At 38.1% G+C, this 21,639-nt stretch overlaps 1 protein-coding gene across 1 annotated transcript in view; it reads right to left on the bottom strand.

The window, feature by feature from the left end:
- fam91a1 (family with sequence similarity 91 member A1) overlaps positions 1-21,639 on the bottom strand; it is a 58,040-nt gene that overhangs the window by 31,938 nt on the left and 4,463 nt on the right. The window contains exons 2-10 of the mRNA XM_028817581.2: positions 13,736-13,820; positions 12,227-12,378; positions 9,166-9,223; positions 7,564-7,631; positions 6,080-6,193; positions 5,741-5,831; positions 2,468-2,530; positions 1,041-1,147; positions 890-928 (exon numbers count right to left, since the gene is read on the bottom strand). Coding sequence (XP_028673414.2) covers positions 890-928; positions 1,041-1,147; positions 2,468-2,530; positions 5,741-5,831; positions 6,080-6,193; positions 7,564-7,631; positions 9,166-9,223; positions 12,227-12,378; positions 13,736-13,820 — 777 coding nt within the window. The remainder of the gene's footprint in view (positions 1-889; positions 929-1,040; positions 1,148-2,467; positions 2,531-5,740; positions 5,832-6,079; positions 6,194-7,563; positions 7,632-9,165; positions 9,224-12,226; positions 12,379-13,735; positions 13,821-21,639) is intronic.

Below are 21,639 nucleotides of genomic sequence, written 5' to 3' on the forward strand. Positions count from 1 at the left end.
TACAATATGCTTCAAGTTCCAGCTTGTGTTATAATTATCATTACCTCCTCATGCAGTTTCTTGTCAAAATCAAGATAAACCATATTATATGTGCCTCTCAGATAAAAACTTTTTCTTGCTTCCTCAAGTAATCTGAACACCTTCATGAAACATGATCTCCCCGACTGTTAACTAATACAATGCATTGTGACATGTGTTGCTCAATGATGTATTTAATAATTGTTTCCACCAATAGTCCTACAATACACATTCCACTATCTGACTAACAGTTACTAGAACATTTCTATATAATGCGTTCAGGTTTGCTAGTTGCCAGCCTTTAGTAATTTCACGCTACACTCAATCATTTATTTGCCTTCACATTTACTGCTCTTAATATTGACAAACCTTTCTGGTGTTGACTTGAATTTTTAGCAATATTCTTTTCTAACTGCCTTTTGGCATTTCTGCTTTCTTTTTCATTAGCGCTCTCATATGATTAAATGCCCTGCATTTACTGATAGGTACTTGACATGGGTATGTTATATAGCTGCTCCAGAATAAACTTTAATTCTTTACTAATTTTTTTTAAGATATTCTTTTAATTTCGCAGTCATTTCTACATTTTGAGCTCAACCTGCACTGCACTGCACTTGTTTGCTGCTAGATGTAATTAAGACTATGTTCAGATTGTCATTTTACTTCTATGTAAATAGAAGTTTAGTGATAGGGTGAAAAAATTTGCTATTGAGGTAACATCAAATTCTGATTCTACAATGTTCAAAATGTCAAGAAATGATAATTAATTAGATTTGATTAGAAAAACTTTATCAATAGCAAAGGGGAAATGTAGATGACTAAAGCAGGAGAATGAACACCTAAAAAAGTTTTTAAACAAATGATTACATACCTTCACAAGACTCAAATCGATTTCAAGTACATTTGAAAGCTGAAAAGTAATACAAAAGATTTACTGGAAATAAATTTGAAAAACAACAACAAAAAAAAATTAAGGTTTGTACTTTGAGCAAGATAAACAAAAATAACATTTATTATCTTACCTCAGAAACATTAGTATGCTCGTCGATAGAGACAAATATTTTGTAGAGCAGTGTTTCAAAGTAGTCACCTTGGACGCGATTCATTACAAATCCTTCTAAAGGTGGCACTAGAAGGAGAAAGATAAAAATCAGTACATGGTTTAAAATGATCTACCCATAAAAATGAAATCATTACTCTATAAAACATATCATAATCCAAATAATTGGTATTGGTTGTAAATATTGTTTGTACTATAACTATAGACACATTGCACATTTTTTGTCAAAACATCATTTACACTTCTTTGGCAATGATAATTACAGCCCACTCACATGACGACCATTTATTTATGAAATAACTACAGTCGCTGATACTGCAAAGGTTACTTGTTTAATAAAAAAGTACATTTAAACTGAGCTGAGTTGCTTATGGACATACTAAAACATATCTTGCTCACAATTCTGTTGTTAAAACATAATGCCCCTTCACCTTCAGCATGGGACATGTGCTATATAAATAAAATGCATTATTATTATTTATTATTTCACTAATATGTTCACTTTTTGGACATCCCATTGCAAAATTTGAACTAATATGGAGTTGCTCCATCCTTGTAACAGCCTTCACTCTTCTTTCCTCAAGATTCTGGAATGTGCCGGGAGGAATTTGTGCTCATTCTGCTAAAGGAGCATTTGTGCTGTCAAGTACTGATGTTGGATGAGAAGACTTGGCTCACAATTGGCGTTCCAATTCATCCCAAAGGTGTTCAGTACAGTCGAGGTCAGGGCTCAATGAAGGCCACTTCAATTCCTCATTGACTTTATGGACCTGGCTTTGTGCACAGCAGCACAGTCATCCTGGAACAGACTGGAAGAGCACAACAGTCTAAAATCTCTTTGTATGCTGTAGCATTAACAGTACCCTTCACTGGAACCAACTCTGAAAAACAGCCTCAAACCATCATATCTCTTCTATCAAAATTTACAGTGAGCACTATGCAGTTCAGAAGGTAGTGTTCTCCTGGCGTAGCATAATTCATCACTCCAGGGAACACCTTTCTGCTGCTCCAGAGTCCAACGATGGCGGGTTTTACAGCCCTGCAGCGGATTCTGCTTTGGATGGAGTCAGTCCAACAAAGATCAAAGTGACAAATGTGTACTCTAACCTATCTGAACTGAGGGAAATTTAGGAAATAAATTAACAGCATGCTTCAGGAAAATGTGGAACCTGAGCATCTTTGGGCTCTCATGAATTCATGAGGGCAACACGCACACTTGATAGGAGAACCTGAAACTGAACCTTGATGCCAGTGCTGCAAGAGATAAGAAGTTGTGCTACTTTGAAACCCACCTCATATTATCAATAATAAGCAAATAAAAGCAAACAAATAACATGTTTCTAAAATAAAGAACATCCAATCAAACGATTGTTTCTGAAATAAACTCACCAGCGATACAGCTATCATCAGAAATTGGAACATCCAAATAAATGAAGCCTTTATTATATAAACCTTAAATGAAAAAAAAAAAAAACATGGAATGACATTATTATTTTAGTATTATGAATGTGAATATGAATGAAAATTTCCTCGTTTTATTATGAATGCTAAAAAATTACCTTAACCATAAAAAATGAACTTTGAAAAATGAAAGCACTATTTCATACACCAGAAACAGAAATGAAAAACAATGGTTTTCATAAAAAGATGGCATGGTGGCAAAGTAACTAATAGTGCTGCCTCACAGTTCCATTGGACAGGATTTGATTGAAGGGAAAACTGAAAACAATATGGCGTATGTTCTCTCTCATCTAACATTCCTATAATGTGCGCTTGAGATCAGTTGGTGCATCTGGATTGGCGCAGACGCAGTGAGTGCAGATATGGACAACGGTATGTCATACGCTGGACTGGCACACCTTCTGCCTATAATGTCTTTGGCTTCCGGTGATCCTGTGCTGGAGGAAAATGCTCTGAAATGCAATTTTTTTGAGGTTCCAATTATAAAGTTTTTTTTTTGTTTTTTTTTCTCATAGATTACTAAAATCAGTAGCTTGACATGCAAGTTCCAAAAAACAAAAAAGACCAGACAGATAATTTCCATCTCCTTAGAAGCGAGTTTCATTAATATGACCCTCTAAATTGGTCCTGCAGTAAGTAATGTGTGTGCAGCACAGTAGACTAACGTCCTGCCCAGGCTGATTGCTGATTTCTGCCTTTGTTCAACTGCTGTATTGAAATGCATGTTTTTTGACATAATTTTTTTAATATACATTTTAAAAATAGTACCACTTTGTATTAACTATAACTTTATATGCTAACAAAAAAGCATTTTTAGGTGGTATAGACCAGTGATGAGGAAAAGACAATGAATATGTGGGCAAAAGAGTAATGGGAAGGGAAGTACAGGGGAAGAGAAAGCTAGGAAGGCCAACATGGAGGTGGATGGTCAAAGTAAAAAAAAGGAAAGGGGTCCGATTACGCAGGACCGAGCTTTATGGAGAAGGTGATCAAGCACATTGACCCCACATAGAAGTGTAAGAAGGAGGAGGAGGAAATACATTTTATTGAGGATGTAACAAAAATAAAAGCAAAACAAATGAAGAAAATATCTTCTCTCCTTCGAATAAGTTTTTCTTAACAAAGATGTTTTCATTCACAGAACAAAACTATACAGTATTTTTTATTGCATATCAAAAAAAGGATACTAATAAATGAAGGGTCAGCAATGTGAAAGGGAGTAGATATTCATTTATAGTCAATTCAACTGTCATTTATACCGAGATGACAACCGCACTCTCATAACATTAGCTTTATCTGCTTTATTCAAGGATCACGCACACTAAGATAATGTCAGACTACTGTTTTATGCAAATAAAAGGACCGCTGAGAGACACCTTTCAGTAGAAAGAAATTCATTAAACAAAGACCTTACTCTAATTACAAATTTCACCAAGCCACGCATATATAGAATGCCATAGACCAGCAGTAGGCACAGGATATTTTAGCTCTCAAAAAACACAAGGGGCTGTAAGGCAGCTGTTGTCTTGAGACATTAGGGAACGCCCTCAAATGTAGCAATTAACAGGTATTAGAGACAAGCTCTTTAAGGCTTTCTATTTGATTAACAAATTTGGAAGAAATAGTCTAACTCCAATGATGTATACAATAATGGAAAATAAATAAATGGAGTCCTAGCGAAGATCATTGAGGCTGAAGTCTGAGTAGACATAACCAGATGAGGACACAGTAAAAATAGCAAGGCCTTTTCTGTTGGGAGGAAAAAAGGTATCGTCGTACTGTAAAAATACAATTATGAGGATTAAGCTGGTAATATACTAAGGAGTTTGTTATTTATATACATTTCAAAACACAGAATGGTATAGATGCTTGACACCAGGTTTTGAACAGGCAGAACAGCACTGAAAAATATTGCTTTCCCAGGACTGCATGTCTACTTATTTTAGCCAAATAATTGTTCATGACTATTCTCCAAACTATTGTTTTAGTCTGTCTACAGAATATAAAAATATACTTTTGTACTGTGGCTTGACATTGTTGAAAAATTGTCATCTAGGAATTCAGAAATCAAAGTGGGCATGTTTAACCTGAAAATATCATTACTTACTACGACGTCATCATCCAAGGCAGGGGTCCTCAATCACAGACCTGGAGGGTCGCAGTGGCTGCAGGTTTTTGTTCTAACCTGGTTGCTTAATTAGAAAGCAATTCTTGCCAATAATTTAATTTCATGGCTTGTTAGTGCTTTAACTCTGCTATGTCAGGTCATTCTCATTTCCTGGATTTTCTTTCCCTTTCTAAGGATATTATCCAAATGATTTGAAGGCTAAAATGGATGAGTAGTTCTCAGTCCTTCACTTTTTCCTCTTCAATTTCCATCCAAGTATTTAGTTTAACCCAATAGTGCATGATAAATACACACAGGTGTAAATGGTAATAAGCTAAATGGGGAAATGCTGGTCTCTTCTGTCATTTGCATGTTATTGCTAATTAGGGGCAATTAAAAGCCAAGAATATGGCTGTTTAAGACTAAAATAAGCAATAAGGGTTCAAAATCTTAACGAGCGAGACAACTAAAGTGAAACAGAAGTGTTACTTGAGCAATAAGTGCTTCTTATGAAGCAATTGGGTGGGAACAAAAACCTGCAGCCACTGCAGCCCTCCAGGACCGTGACTGAGGACCCCTGATCCAAGGTGACCTACAACATCTGAGAGATACAATTGGTTATATTTCCTTTTTTTTCCCTTTCCAATTGAGCACAGGCAGGTGAGGTGACTTGCTTAGGCTCACACGGTGACAGTAGCAGGATTTGAACCCACAACCTCTAGGTTTGAAGTCAAAAGTCTTAACCACTATTAATGGCTCAAGATGAGATCTTTAATAATGGACCCCACTCCCTGTATTATACTTGCTTGTTTCTGCTACTTTCATCCTCATAATACTGTGTAAATGACAAAGTGTTTGTTTCATTTACAAAACAGAGTATAGGATTTTATGATTTTACTAAACTATGAAATGTCATTATTATCATATCCTACCAAGAGTTGTTTGTCACTAAACACAAACAGATTATTGAAAGATTAATGGTCCATGAAGTATGCTTGCTGGAATGAGAAGAAAAATTTACAAGACTGAAAAAAGAAAAACAGAAACAAAATAATATTCACTACAGGGGGGAAAAATGTTTAAAACATACTCACTGAGCACAACATTGTATTCAATTAATCCAGCCAACTGGGGACCAGAATCTATGAGCTTATCAACAGCACTTTTTTCTGTAGGGGAACATATCTTAAAACATACGAGAAAACACAAAAATTATTAATTGTGCCCCTGAGGAAAAAAACAAAAAAAGAAAACTTTAACATGTCTGTTCTCCATTAAAACACCAGATTACATTTTTTTTTTTTGCGGCCATCACTACATGAAGTAAGTAACATAAAAAATTTTTAAAAAGTATCATTTTAAGTGGTACTGTTCCTATAAAACCTTTGCTATCATAGATTATCAAACACATAGACGCACAGGCCAATGCTTACTCTAATATCATCCTCTGTAATGAATCCAGCTTGCACAACCCACCACGGCTCAACAGATATATCTACTGGCTTCAAAGGAAGGAGGTCCCGGGCACTTTTCCTCCTGAAGAATTTCTTTAAAGACAAGAAAAAAAAAGTTTTTTTATTGGATGATCCCTGCAAAATATTGAATGCAACTAAATATAAACGTCCATCTATCCATTATCCAACCCGCTATATCCTAACACAGGGTCACGGGGGTCTGCTGGAGCCAATCCCAGCCAACACAGGGTGCAAGGCAGGAACAAATCCCGGGCAGGGCGCACACACACACACACACACACTAAGTACACACTAGGGACAATTTAGAATCGCCAATCCACCTAACCTGCATGTCTTTGGACTGTGGGAGGAAACCAGAGCGCCCGGAGGAAACCCACGCAGACACAGGGAGAGACTCCACGCAGGGAGGACCTGGGAAGCGAACCCAGGTCTCCTTACTGTGAGGCAGCAGCGCTACCACTGCGCCACTCTAAATATAAACAATGTACCAAAATGTACTCTCGTTTAAACCTATTGGATTGTAAACTTCGTGCAACTTCCTAGTCAAGAACAAGAAAAATGACAACTTTGACAATGAATAGGAAAAGACCATTTATTTTTACTTGTGCCATTTATTTTGATAGAACGTTCACGTGTTTCATAAAAATAAAAAAAAAAATTAGCCACATTAATTTCATTCACCTAGAAGCTACATACGTTTAAGAAGAACTAAACGAGTACACTGCGACAAATTTAACGTGGGCAAACACTGAGGTGTGAGGTGTAACAGAATGCCTGCTGGTCATAGTGAAACAATGAAATTCAAATTCCAATTATGTAAAAAGTTTAGATTTTTAAATGAAATGAATCATATGTTGGAAGTATTTCCGAACAAATGTGCTTTAAAATTTTAGAATAATTCAAATTTCTGTGCTTCACCCACCCAAAGTAAGTAGAATAAAATAGTGTAGAATAAAGAAATGATAACATTTTGGCAGGCTGATTAGTATGATGACCAACAGTTACAAGTAACAGGATTACCCTAATTCTCAATTACTTGCTTAACATAAGTGATATAATGAGCCAGGGGCTGGCAGCTATGTAAAAGATGGGCAAGAAATGTTTTATTATAACATAATATCCTCAAATGTGCTTAATCTAATTCAGGGTTATGAGGGGCCATAGCCCAAAGCAACACTAAATACAAGGCAGGAACCAACCCTGGACAGGATGACAGTCAATCTCAGGGCCAACCTATGCAGACAGCACCAATTTAAAAACATCAATTAACCCAACCTAAATGACTTTGGGGATATATACGAGAAAAACCTATGCAGACCAAGGAAGAACATGCAAAACCCACACAGACAATGACCAAGGGCAGGATTTGAACCCAGGATGTGAGATCTGCAATTCCACAACAGTAACCACCACACTGTCCATGTCATACAAAACATTCTTACCTTTGAAGAACGGCATTGATTCATAAGGTCAATGTACTGGTTCCTCCCTATTCCTAGGAGTCTAAGGCCTAAAACAGAAATATGTTTGTTACCTTCAAGTACAAGAGATCTATGAAATGAAAAGCCAAAAACACTTGAAAATTTTGGAAGATAATGTTCCTATTGCCTACAATCACAATATCATATACAATGTTAAATCATTAGACACTCTCTTTTCTGTTCCTGTTGTATATAGTATGACTGTTACAGGAGGGCTGTAAGACAATCATGAGAGTCAAATCAATAAAACACACACATTTCCTCCCTCAGTGGTTTAAAAATCACAAAAACATGCAGCTATGAACCAGTCTGTGTATTCTATAACTTTTTGACCATTGAATAAAGTACAAAAAAGTCTCATTGGTTGTCAACAGTTTATATTTGTGTCCACTGTTTAAATGTTATTCCCCAAAAAATTTTGATACACAATTTCTGCATTCTGTACAATGTTTTGAATTTATAAGATATTTTGACAATATAATAATAGTCTTGGTAAAAACAAAATTCAACTCAACTAAATGAAGTTCCAGTACATATAAGACGCATTATAAAGGTGTATTGTCGTAGGTATAAAGGAGCTCCAGTAGTGTTCCTTGACACGCCTTTGTTGAGTATTTCATTGGCAAAAAGTCCTCACTACTAGTGTGTAACAGAGAGCATGTATAGCATTGTTCATAATGGCCATCAGTTTTTTCTTTATCCTCTCCTCCACTACTGCATCCCACAGTTGAGCCTGCCTTCTCAATCAGCCTGCTGATTTGGTGGGCCTCCTTTGACATAATGTTACTGACGCAGCGCATCAAACTGACTATCATAAAGGTATAGAAGATGTATGGGATGTTGCTACCTACCTTCTTTATATATAATATGCTACCGTGGCTGTCCATTTGTCTATCCAGGATTTTAAGTCACCTATAGCTTGCAAACCGTTTGAACTATTGACCTGAATTGTGGTACACATATACTGCGTGACGTCTACTATCCGCTTTCGCAGGTGATGGTTGACCTCCAAAGTTATTCCTCTTTTTGTTTTTATTTTATTGTAGAATCAACTCTTGGTAGTGGCCAGCAGGGCAGCCGTGTGGCACGTGTGTACGGGGGCCGTTCTTATACCTACCACCTTCGCCGTCACTTACCTTACCTCTTCATATCTTACATCATTCTTGAGGCAGATTGAACACTTAAGTGCCAGCTTAAGTGAAAAATTAAGGAAAATGTACTAAGTAACTGCAACATAAACACTGACTTAATCAGTTTTAATACGAAAAGATGCCGACAAAATAAGAGAAGAAGTGGGACGCTAGGGTGGAGGAACGAAGAGCTGCTCAGGAAACAGCAAATGCATCAACCTCTGAGCAAACGAATGGTAAACGTATAGAGAAAGAGGAGGACAACTATAAGTCAAGTGTATTCACTGCACATTAATGTGCAGTGCGCCGCGACTGGTAAAGAAATATTTCTTGAGGTTCTTTAAGAAGCTAAATTCCCCCTTTGGACATGTAAATCTATAAAAATATACATATTATAAAAATAAATAAACCACAAAAAAAAAAAATCACTCACAGTCAGCAGCAGTGAAGTTTGGTAAAGAGTCATAACTTTTTTCACTGTTCATTATATCCTGAAAAACAAAAAAAATATGCTATAACAATTGAAGTTTGTGCACTTATCTGATAGTTGTTCATACACAAATTTAAACTTTAAAAGAAAACAAAAACATACTAAGAAGGCCAAACTAACATACAATTAACAAAGATTATTAAGATTATTAGAATAACATCCAAAAACTCACACTTCACAGTTCTGTCATACATAATTCAAATAAAACAATGTACAACAAACATTTATTATTGAAATTACTGATTTACTGTAATTAAGTACAGCTTACAAAACTTGGTTTAAAAAAACGTTGCCGATGTTCTGATGTAAACAAATGTCAAGTATAGTCATTTTGGAAAGTGAGAGCTATAGAATAAAATCCACAGAATCCTGAAAATGAAAACTGCAGAGGTCTCCAAAAATGTGTAGTATAAGCTACATAAGTGAAACATTGAAAAAGGGTGCTTGAGGGACGTGGGCTATGAGGAAAGACTGAAGAAGTTCTCTCTTTCCAGTTTAAAGGAATACTCCAGCCAACAGTGATATTTTATTTTACCCTAAGTTCTTGTCTATAAGCCGCGGCTTATCTAAGGAAAAAAGTTGTGAAAATGAAAAAATAGAATATCGGCTTATACATAAGTCCGGCTTATACAGTAATCCCTCCTCCATCGCGGGGGTTGCGTTCCAGAGCCACCCGCGAAATAAGAAAATCCGCGAAGTAGAAACCATATATTTATATGGTTATTTTTATATTGTCATGCTTGGGTCACAAATTTGCGCAGAAACACAGGAGGTTGTAGAGAGACAGGAACATTATTCAAACACTGCAAACAAACATTTGTCTCTTTTTCAAAAGTTTAAACTGTGCTCCATGACAAGACAGAGATGATATTTCCGTCTCACAATTAAAAGAATGCAAACATATCTTCCTCTTCAAAGGAGTGCGTGTCAGGAGCAGTGACTGTCACAGAGATAGAGAGAAAAGCAAACAATAATAAATCAATAGGGCTGTTTGGCTTTTAAGTATGCGAAGCACCGCGGCACAAAGCTGTTGAAGGCGGCAGCTCACACCCCCTCCGTCAGGAGCAGGAAGAGAGAGAGAGAGACAGAGTTTGTTTTTCAGTCAAAAATCAATACGTGCCCTTCGAGCTTTTAAGTATGCGAAGCACTGTGCAGCATGTCTTTTCAGGAATCAGCTTTACAAAAGATAGCAACGTGAAGATAATCTTTCAGCATTTTTAGACGAGCGTCCGTATCGTCTAGGTGTGCAAACAGCCCCCCTGCTCAATCCCCATACGTCAGGATCACAGATAGTCAGCGCAAGAGTGAGAGAAAAGTAAGCAATCTAGCTTCTCAGCCATCTGCCAATAGCGTCCCTTGTATGAAATCAACTGGGCAAACCAACTGAGGAAGCATGTACCAGAAATTAAAAGACCCATTGTCCGCAGAAATCCGCGAACCAGCAAAAAATCCGCGATATATATTTAAATATGCTTACATATAAAATCACAATTTAAATGACCGCTACGCGCGCGTGTTGACTCGGCGACGCCCAGAGCAGAAAGAACGCGCTCCGGCCGCTCCAACCGCGCCATGCAGGGAGTGAGAGAGACGCCAATATCTCACACTCTCTCCCCCCTTAAAGAAATTAAATGGGTGCGAGTGAGACCACTGACCTCCCTCCCTTCTATTAGTTATAGGTTATAGTACGTTCGGCTTATCCATGAGTCCATCTTATCTATGATACGATTTTATTTTAAAAATTCGTATGATTTATGGTCTCCGGCTTATACATGAGTCCGGCTTATAGACAAGAACCTAGGGTATATCTTATTTACCCCATGTGATTTGTAGTGATGAGTGTGAAACATTTTTTTATCTAACATTTGCATGAGGAATAAAGGTTTTAAAAAATTATCATGTAATACAAACCAATGGTGACCAAGGCTGTACAATGACAGGTGCTTCAAAAGGCATCCATGTGGAGAAAAATAAAAATCTCACACTATTAATGTTGCATAATCCAGTTATCCAGTTGCTTGGTCATAACATGCAAAACACATGCATTTTTGGGTAAAATATTGTTAAATGCTTCCAGGAAATGCAACTCACATAGAATTAACCTTCAATTGAAGATCAGACTGTAAGCCAATGAATAAGGGCTAGAGGCAAATCTTCAATTCAAAAACTCAGTCCCACGTGGCTTTATATTATATTATATATATATATATATATATATATATATATATATATATATATATATATATATATATATATATATATATAAAAATAAAAAAAATCCTGGGACGAGACGTGACTTTTTCAGAGAGATACGTTCATGTCGCGAGAGATGGTACTTTGTGCCAAGAGATTTAACCATGGCCGGGGCTGGAAATAAAAGACAAACAGTAGATGACAAAGCAGAACGTCAAAGAATTCGAAAATGTTGGCATGATACACATGTAGAGCAGGTTAGAGATAATAAAAGTACTGAAATTCAAAATTCTCAAAAAAATGATGGTAAAGATCGCATTAGCGCAAACAAATGGAAATTATTACTTGGTGAAATAAGGGAACAGCGAAAAGAGATCAAATATATTGTTCAGATTTAAACTTTAAGTCGGAGACTTGTAGATCGTCTAATTTGTACTTCCATCCGGGAAAAGTAGTGTTTCTTCCCAATGAAGAGGTGTATCCACGAGAATTAAAAGATTTGTTGTTTGGTGAAAGTGAAATCTACATACGCGAACAGCAGAGACATGAAGTGGCTGGCACACAGCGCAGGCCAGGGAGGTTGGCGAGCGGAGCACCCTAGTATGTATGTGTGTGTGTGTAATATATATATATATATATATATATATATTTATTTTGTACATATATACACATACACACTACAAATTAGTACACATTGGTCTATATACAGTGTGAGTAAAAACCACAGATCTTCACAGATCCGGACAATTAGGTAACACAACTTGCAATTAAAGTGTGCATAACAGACAATACAGATGAAACACAAACCTACCTCCATTATTCCAATGTAGTATAAAAATGGTGTAACTCTTAATCCTTTCACCATGATATCAGAAAGGTGATAAGGGTACAACATTAGGTGTTCCCTGCTGTACTTCAGCAGCTCTTCATAATATTTTCGCTCATCTTTTTTGACATGCCTCACTGTTAAAGAGAACACACATTTACTGTTACAATGAACTTCATAATGGCTGGAAAACAAGCCACAACTGGGGAGTTGGACAAAACAGGATCAGTGAATCAGTAAATTTTCTTTCAAACAAAGGATGTGAGAGAAATGAAAAATAATAAAGAAACTGGTGAATGTCATGAGGCTATGCCTTAAAAGAAGATATGCCAGAGCATCTCTGAAAATTGGTAAAGCGTTATAATGAGCAACAAGTAGAAATTTAGCACATTTCTGTTAATAAAAGTATACTTAAATACACCCAGATGATATGAGAAACAGAAAAATCTCCATATTGTGGGTGATCTCTAATGCTCATGTTATCTGTATCAATGGAAAATAAAATGTAAAGCAAATTAATAAAGTACTAATTGTAAATAAACAAACAATTTTTACCTTGGAGAGCCACTAAACTAGAGGAATCATTTAAGATTTACTAATTTGTGTTTTTGAGCTCTGCGGTGGGTTGGCACCCTGCCTGGGATTGGTTCCTGCCTTGTGCCCTGTGCTGGCTGGGATTGGCTCCAGCAGACCCCCGTGACCTTGTCTTCAGATTCAGCGGGTTGGAAAATGGATGGATGGATGGATGGATGTTTTTGAGCTAAATTCAACTGCATATACACACATCCCATATGCCAATAGGAAAAGAACAATAAAAAGTTGATAAAATGTTGCCCATGGAGCTTGTTGTGTTGATAAATTCTAAATGTAATTTTGTATTGTTTGAATGCTGCCTACATGTGAAAAAGGTACATAATTTACCATCTACTACAGTTTTGCAATAAATCCCATGGCTGGGAATGTAAGCAGCCCTCCTTGAGTGTCTCTGCTCATGTATTGTTGTGTTACAACCCTTGATTCAGTACTACTTCTTGTAATTTCAATAAAATATTAAGGAGACTAATTAATTCAGTAATTAAGATTAAGTAATTAAGCAAATTAAGATTATAGTAAAGTCCAGGATTTAGAAGGGGTATAATTAGTCCAAAATATTGTGAGTTGTTCCGGATCTCAGGTTGTTGCAGGGTGCAAGACTGGCTCTCTAGCCATTTAAATTGGCACTGCATGATTGGATTGTCACTACAATGGACTGGTATCTCACCATAGGTTGGTTCCTAACATGTGCCAGATGCTGCCCTCGTCAAATTTGGGAAATGAATTAACGGACAACCGTACCAGTGAATAATCAAGAGCCAACTTGTCATGAACCAAACCCATCTGCGTATTTTTAGAAAAGAATTAAACTTTGAAGTCAAAGAGTGCGTGCCCATTAAAATAAAGAAACAAAGACCAAACTTCAGCTTTATTCGATTTATTATTTTCTAAAATACTTACCCAGGTTGTTACGGAATCGTAACTGATTTTGAATACTGTAAAGCAGGACTTGTTTGTCATACTCTCGTTGAGAATTACCAAGGCTCTGGGGAGAGAGGAAAAAGAAAAAACGACAGATTAGTAAGTAACCAGTCCACATGCATAGTTATTAAATTCCACTTAATACTTAAAATATTGCAAAAAGGCTACCCATATAAGGCAACAGAACACAAACTGAATTACATAGAAGCTCGCTTAATGACACTTTGCTTACTACAAATCTGTTTTTGGTAGAAATATGTCAGTTAAGAATAATGCATATCATTTTGCTCCTTCACTAATATCTTTTTACTTGGATATTCCAAATACAGTTATCCCTTATGATTCATAGGGGTTGGGGCACAGGACCTCAGCAAATACATAAATTGCCTAATACGTTTTGGGCCTATAATTACAGTATACTTTAAGTTTATTGCACTAAATAAGATGCAAAAACTTGCAAGAAATGCGAGACAGAACAATTCCTGCTCAAGCAAATTACGTGTGTGAGGCTGTCTGCCGTGACAAAGATGAGTGCCACCCCCAGACAAAGGGCATAGTTCAGCAGTTCTTCAGTTCTTTTGTGTATTCATGTACAGTAAGGAGAAAAATTAAACACATCAAAAATTTCATCAAACTTCATTTTTATTTCCAAAGCAACAGCTTATGCAAAACAAAAAACTATAATAATGACTGTCGACAACAAAATAGACACAGGCATTGCAAACAACTACACAGAGATTCCAAGATGGCTATTGGAGAGCGCAGCATACATTATATTTACAATGTGTAAGTAACATTATCTTTCTCTCTATATATTTTATGTGTATATATATATATATATATATATATATATATATATATATATATATATATATATATATATATATATATTCCAACATCTGTCTGTCTGCATTTCACAAGAGAACTACTTAATGGATTTAGAGCGGGTTGTTTTCCAGAATTTGCTTGAACATTCCAGTTGATTTTGCAACTTTTCTCATTGTACTAAGTATCATAATTCGGTTACAGGAGCAATTTATTTGCGCTAATTCCGAGACAAAGGCTGAGGGCTGAGGGGAGGGGCAAGTGACACGTCAGGGGTGGGGAGCCGGGTGGGGTCCTCCTCACTCACGCGCCAGCCTCCGTTCCGTCTGGTGGCGCTGGCCACATTTTCGAGCGGACCTTGCCTTGTTTAGCTAGCAGTACCTGTTTGTTCATTGATTTTTAAAGTTTGTCCTGTTTCACTACTGTTTAACAAAATTTTAACTTCTTATGGTAGTTACTGACACAACTGATTAATATTACTAATTATTTATTAGTAATTACTTACTAATTAATTATTACTAAAAGAAATCAGACAAAACCCTACGTACAAAACGATAAAACATTCCCGACATAAATTCAGTTTTGCAGATGCTGGTGGTGTACTGATGAAGTGCAATCCCCTGTAATCAGCCTCCTGAAAGTTATGTCAAGTTTTGTCCTACCCTGATGAAGATGTAAGTGAAGATTTGTAGAAGCTGGGAGCGCTCCCCAGACAAGGACATTTTCTAAACCAGACGAAACCACAGGAACACGCAGGCACAAAACGATTAACATAAATCCAAAGAAAACTGTAATGTGATGGGTGGAATTGAAATTCAACCCATTGCTACCTCTTTATTATATGAGGACTTGAATACACAAATTAAAGGAACGTTTTTATTTGTTGAGTTTTCATGTACAGTACGGAGAAAAATTAAAAACATCCAAAATGTCTTCAAACTTCATTTTTATTTCCAAAGAAACATCTATCCCTTGATGCAAAACAAATAATTATGATAATGACTGTAATGATTTAGAAAAGGAGGTATTTTTACTTAAAGAAACACACAAGTCCTTAATGATTCATGTTTCGCAAATTCACACAAAAGGTAACTGTGCTCAGGACAAATGAACAAACAGAGCATCTCTTAATTATATTTAAAGTATAATCTTCCACCACTCATGCTGAGGTATGGTGGCATACAGGCGCATCCCCTGGGTGGTGGATGGAAAAGACCCTTCTATGGAGGGGCTGTACCAAATAATACAGAATAAGGGGACGTAAACTAACATATCTAGGAGAAGGAAAACTCTTGACTTTAAACTGGGGCAGATGGAGCTCACTCAACCTGGGAGGACAGGTGTGTCCAGCTCCGGTCCTGGTGGGCCGCAGTGGCTGCAGGTTTTCATTCTAACTATCTTCTTAATTAGTGAGCTGTTTTTGCTTCTAATTAACTTGTTTTGCCTTCATTTTAATTGACGTGACTCAGACCCCAGAGTTGTTTCTTTTTTTCCTTAATGAGACACAAAACAAGCCGCCACATGACCAGCTAAACCTGAAAATAAAGAAAGGTGAAGGTCTCAGTCATGTTGGCCTGCTCAGGTCACCAAAACATCTTGACAGTGGTTTTAATAGCAAAAGTTAGACCTCTTATAACTTGGCAAGATGCAGAAAAATTAGTTGTTTTCAGTTGACTAGATTACTGTAACACACTCCTCTCAGGACCACCAAACAAGTCACCAATCGATTGCAACTAGTGCAGAATGGAGCTGCTAGAATCTAACTAGGAAAAGAAAATCCGAGCACTTCATCCCAGTCTTAGCGTCACTACACTGGTTACCTGTGTCATTTAGAATTGACGTTAAAATACTGCTTATGGTTTATAAAGCCTTCAATAATCTGCTCCAGCTTATATTTTGGAATGTCTTACACCTGACAGTCCAAATCATAACCTTAGATCTTCAAATAGATTAGAATTCCAAGAGCTAAACTTAAAAGAAGTGGTGAGGCGGGTGGCCTTCTGCTGTTATGCACCTAAAATCTGGAATAGCTTTCCAATAGGAATTTGCCAGGCTAATACAGTGGAGCACTTTAAAAACACTGCTGAAAACTCATTACTTTAATATGGCTTTCTCATAACTTCATTTTAGTTTAATCCTGATGCTCTGCATATTCAATTCATTATCATTATTATTCATGGTGGCTCCAAAATCCGTACTAACCCCTACTCTCTCTGCTGTTCTTTTTCCGTTTTTTCTGTCTTGGAGATCTGCGCCACCACCACCCGACCAAAGCACTGTGATGTCCCTACACTGATGGATTAAAGGCCAGAGGTTCACATGACCGTCATCATCAAGTTCTTCCATGAGAACCCTGAATACCATGAGGACTGATTGAGTTCATTGATGTTAAGTAGAATGCCTGGGGGGGGGGGGGGGCTGGGCGGGTGGTCTCATGGCCTCGGACCCCCTGCAGATTTTATTTTTTTTCTCCAGCAGAGTTTTTTTTTTGTTTTTTCTGTCCTCCCTGGCCATCGGACCACCTTACTTTTATGCTATGTTAATTAGTGTTCCCTAATTTTCATTCTTATTTGTCTTTTTTCTCTTTCTTCATCCTGTAAAGCACTTTGAGCGACATCATTTGTATGAAAATGTGCTCCAGAAATAAATGTTGTTGTCATTGTTAATAAAAACAGAAAATCAACAGTCAGCTGGGGCAGAGTGAGGGCAGCAACAAGTCCTGATATTCAATAACGGCTTTAATTAACAGCAAGAATCGGCTTCTCATTAAGAAACTGGTTGGAGTGAAATTGGCTGGAGTTTGACGTTCTAATTTAGCTGGTCATCTGTCGGCTCGTTTCAGGTCTCATTTCTGTTTGGCTGCCATTTAATGAAGAAAGGAATCAATTCAGAGGACTGAATCCTTAAAAGCAGGGCTATGAAAATGAAAGGAAAAAATAGTTAATTAGCAGAGAAAACTGGTCACTGATTAGGAAAAGGGTTAGAATGAAAACCTGCAGCCACTGCGGCCCACCAGGACTGGAGTTGGACACCCCTGATCTAGGAGGAGGAAAAATTTCAGTCACAACTGGTGAGGAACGGCAACCGGAAACCAACCCACCTATTCTTCTCCAAGAATATGATCACCATTAAAAAGAGAAATGAGATCACAACTGTAACAAGACCTTCCAAATACAACTGAGAGGCGTCACGTTTGGCAGGAGAGTGGGCAAGGACTCTCGGGTCATAAATCAGTTAAAGCCTGGTCAAAGTAGGAGGGCGGGAGACATAGAGAGAGAGTGTGCCAGCTTTACTGTTACGATACCACCGTACGATGAAATGCCTTTACAGCCAAGTATACGAAAACAGTACACATAAAAATCGACAACAAAATAGACAAAGGCACGGCAAACAACTACGCAGAGACTCCAATGAGATGGCTCTTGGAAAGAGCAGCATACATTATATTCACAATGTGTAAGTAACATTATGTGTATAATAAAGGTAGCCTACTTACTTGTACAGTATATACAATATTTAATAAAAGGCAGCATGTTGAACAGTTTGAAATGAGTATGATGTAATGCCCAGAAGTCAGATAATAAATAAACCGTATTCACTAAAATTGCAGCATCTACGTCAGTAACAATGTTGATCAGTCCTTAAAATGAATGATGCATGCAGTCAACAAAAATCAATGAATCAAAAATGAACAAAAGAGACACAAAAGAAGCATCTGAACCCCAGACAGGGTAGGAATCCTGGCTGAGACATGACAGTGCCACGTTTCTGATCCATATTCCATATTACTAAACGAGAATGGTAAACCGGATATGGACGCAGGGACATGCCCGTGGACGCAAAAGACATTGTGCGCAAGCACCACACAAAGCCCCCCCCCCCCCATCGTGAAACGGGAGAGACTACGCACATGAGCAGGCGCCACACAAAGCCCCCCCTCCCCCCCCCCCACACCACAGCAAAACGGGAGAAACTACAAACCATCACAGTAGGAAACAAAGTAAAACGTTATAAAGGGATTAAAGAACGGGGACGAACACATGGAGAGCGTGTTACAGATAAGCGGAGGCGGACCCTGAAGGTTCAGGCGCCTACATCGGGCGTTAGAACGCGCAGTGAAGTACAAAAGGCAAAGGCGCCTACATAGCATGGTAAAAACCGACATAATACGGAAGGCGCAGGCGTCGCCGCCATATTGCGAGTGGCACTAATGCGTAGATCTAATGAATGTGGACTCCTACAACGCGCGTGTCAAACTGCATAAGCTAAGCAGGCACGGGTTCAACACGACACAGCTCGAGTGACCGAGATACAAACACGCGCCTGCCTGGATATAATTAATGAACGCAGGCACCTACAACGTGCGTCTGAAATGCCGCAGACCAGACAGGCACTGCTCCAAAAAGAAAGAGCTCGACTAAACGAGATACGAAGTGAAACGGGAAACACTACAGAGTCCGCAGTGCTCCACAATGCACCGCATAATAGTTCGGAAAAAGCTTCGTATTAACAGTGGAGAGACCCACAGTGACACGGGCAAACGCTCTGTATTAAACATACGTCATCCTCACACGTCCAAACTACACGGCATAGGTGAATCACATTACAGTGATGCATTATTAACAGTACGATAAACATCACAGTATCGCAAACAAATAAAAATTATTACTTGAAAGAGGGAAAATATAATCATCACGGACCCGTGTCATTATAACAAAAGCAGAATAAAGCGAGGTCACAAACGAAAGACAGAATTGAAAGCAAAGTAAAACATCATAAACAGGTTAAACGAGTGGGCCAAACACATGGACAGCAGGTTACAGATAATGAAGACCAGAATTCAAAAGCTTCAAAAACAAAAACTCGACTGACCGAGATACAAACTGAAACGGGAAACACTACGGGGTCCGCAGTACTCCACTATGCACCGCATAATTGTACGGACGGGGCTCCATATTAACAGTGGAGAGCCCCAGAGTGACACGGGCGAGCGCTCCGTACTAAACGTGCATCATCCTCACACGTGGCTACCCAGCGGGCACGGGTTCAAAACGCCGGGGGTAGGTGAGCGAAGCGAGCAGGGCGAAGCCCCCTTGTGGTAACAGGTTTAAATAGATGATGGCCTGGGTGTGTTGTGTCTCTGACAATAACAGAACCAACAAAAACAGGAATTTGGAGTGTGTGTGTGTGTGTGTGTGTGTGTGTGTGTGTGAGAATCTTCTGACACTGCCTAAACTTCACAATTGTCAAGTTTTCTTTTGCTCCTTATGGGACATTGAAGCCTGAAATGGCAAAATATTAAAAATCATGTACAGGATTCAAAAAATGTTTCCATTTTTTTAATCTGATGTTGTTGCTTAACTTATAAATACTACAAATTTTCAAATTGAACATTGAGGAAATGTTTAGGTAAACCAGTTTGTAAACTAATTGTGCAAAGGAGGAATGGAGGACTTACAGTATTTTCCCTGCTGTATTTATACATGAAAGTATTGAACATGTCAATGTTTTTCTCAGTAAATAGATTTCTAATGTGGCTATTGACGTGACATTTTCACCAGACATCGGGAACAACCCAAGTAATCCACACATACAAAGAAATCAAAATAAATAAGTCCATCAGTTAAGTTATGTGTAATAAAGTGGAGTGAGTATTGAACACAAAAAGGCCTGGAAAGCCAAAGAAGCAGCAGAAATCTGTCAATCCCGATAGCCCCCTGTCAGTGCAAACGAATATCAGCTGCTTTAGTCTGAATTGATGGCCTATAAAAAGGTTTCTCATTACCAAGGTGTCTCTCATGATGGGTGAAAGCAAAGAGCTCTCTCAAGACCTTCGCAAACCCACCGATGGCATCGGTGACAGATGTACTTCTAAACTTCTGAATGTTCCAGTGAGCACCGTTGGGGCCGTAATCCGGAAGTGGAAAGAACATCATTTCCCCATAAATCGGCCACGACCAGGTGCTCCTCGTAAGATTTCAGACAAAGGAGTCAAAAGAATAACACTGGTCAACAAGCATTTTGCTACTGGGAGTCCTTCACCTGTACTTTAACAAATTTCACTTGTCGACTCCAAATCTGAAGACCGTTTTCGTCCAGCAGGTCCTGTTTTTTAGTTATGATGTTCCAGGTCTTGGACAACTAGGGTGACTGGACAGTAAAAGTGATGCGTTTCAGCATTTAAGAAATAAGTTTGGTCTCAAGAAAAGTGAAGTCAAAATTAAGGAAGGTGTTTCTGTTGGCCCTGAAATCCGTGAACTGATGCTTGACGATGAGTTCAAAAGGAAACTGAAGCCAACTGAATCAGCAACCTCGTTCGTGCAGGTTGTCCAGAATTTTCTTGACAGTCACAGAGCAGAGAATTATACTGAGGTTGTGGAGAACCTGCTGAAAGTGTTTATGGGAGCCCGAATGTCACTGAAGACGCATTTTTTACATTCTCATCTCAACTTTTTTCCACCAAATCTAAGCGATGTCAGCAATGAGCACTGAGAAAGATTTCATCAAGATGTAACGGTGATGGAAAACCGATATCGGGGAAAATTTACTCCGAGCATGATGGGTGACTGCTGTTGGGTCTTGCAAGGAGACAGTGCAGTACAGGTACAAGAGCAATTGCCTCAAAAATTGTTGGGCTTGCCGAACTCACTTTTACTGTATATTGAGGTAAATTGACATCAAGTTGTTTTAAAGTATCTCAGGTATCGTCTACTGGTTTGTTTTCAGAATAAACACATCAAAACAATTTTGGTGGGACAGAGGCCAAACTCCAGATAATGTGTCGAAATATTATATTGATATTCAAAAAGTGTCAAAACGTCAATGATGTGTATCTCAAAAATCTGACGTGCTAGCTTAGTTCTGATTTCATGTATGAAATCCTGTGGTGGGTTGGCGTCCTGCCCAGGGTTTGTTTCCTGCCTTGCACCCTGTGTTAGCTGGGATTGGCTCCAGCAGACCCCCCGTGACCCTGTAGTTAGGATATAGTGGGTTGGATAATGGATGGATGGATGAAATCAATGTAAAAAACTTAATAAAGAGCTGCTCTGAAGTTCCCA

This window comes from Erpetoichthys calabaricus, chromosome 13 (assembly GCF_900747795.2).
Source record: "Erpetoichthys calabaricus chromosome 13, fErpCal1.3, whole genome shotgun sequence".
NCBI lineage: Eukaryota > Metazoa > Chordata > Cladistia > Polypteriformes > Polypteridae > Erpetoichthys > Erpetoichthys calabaricus.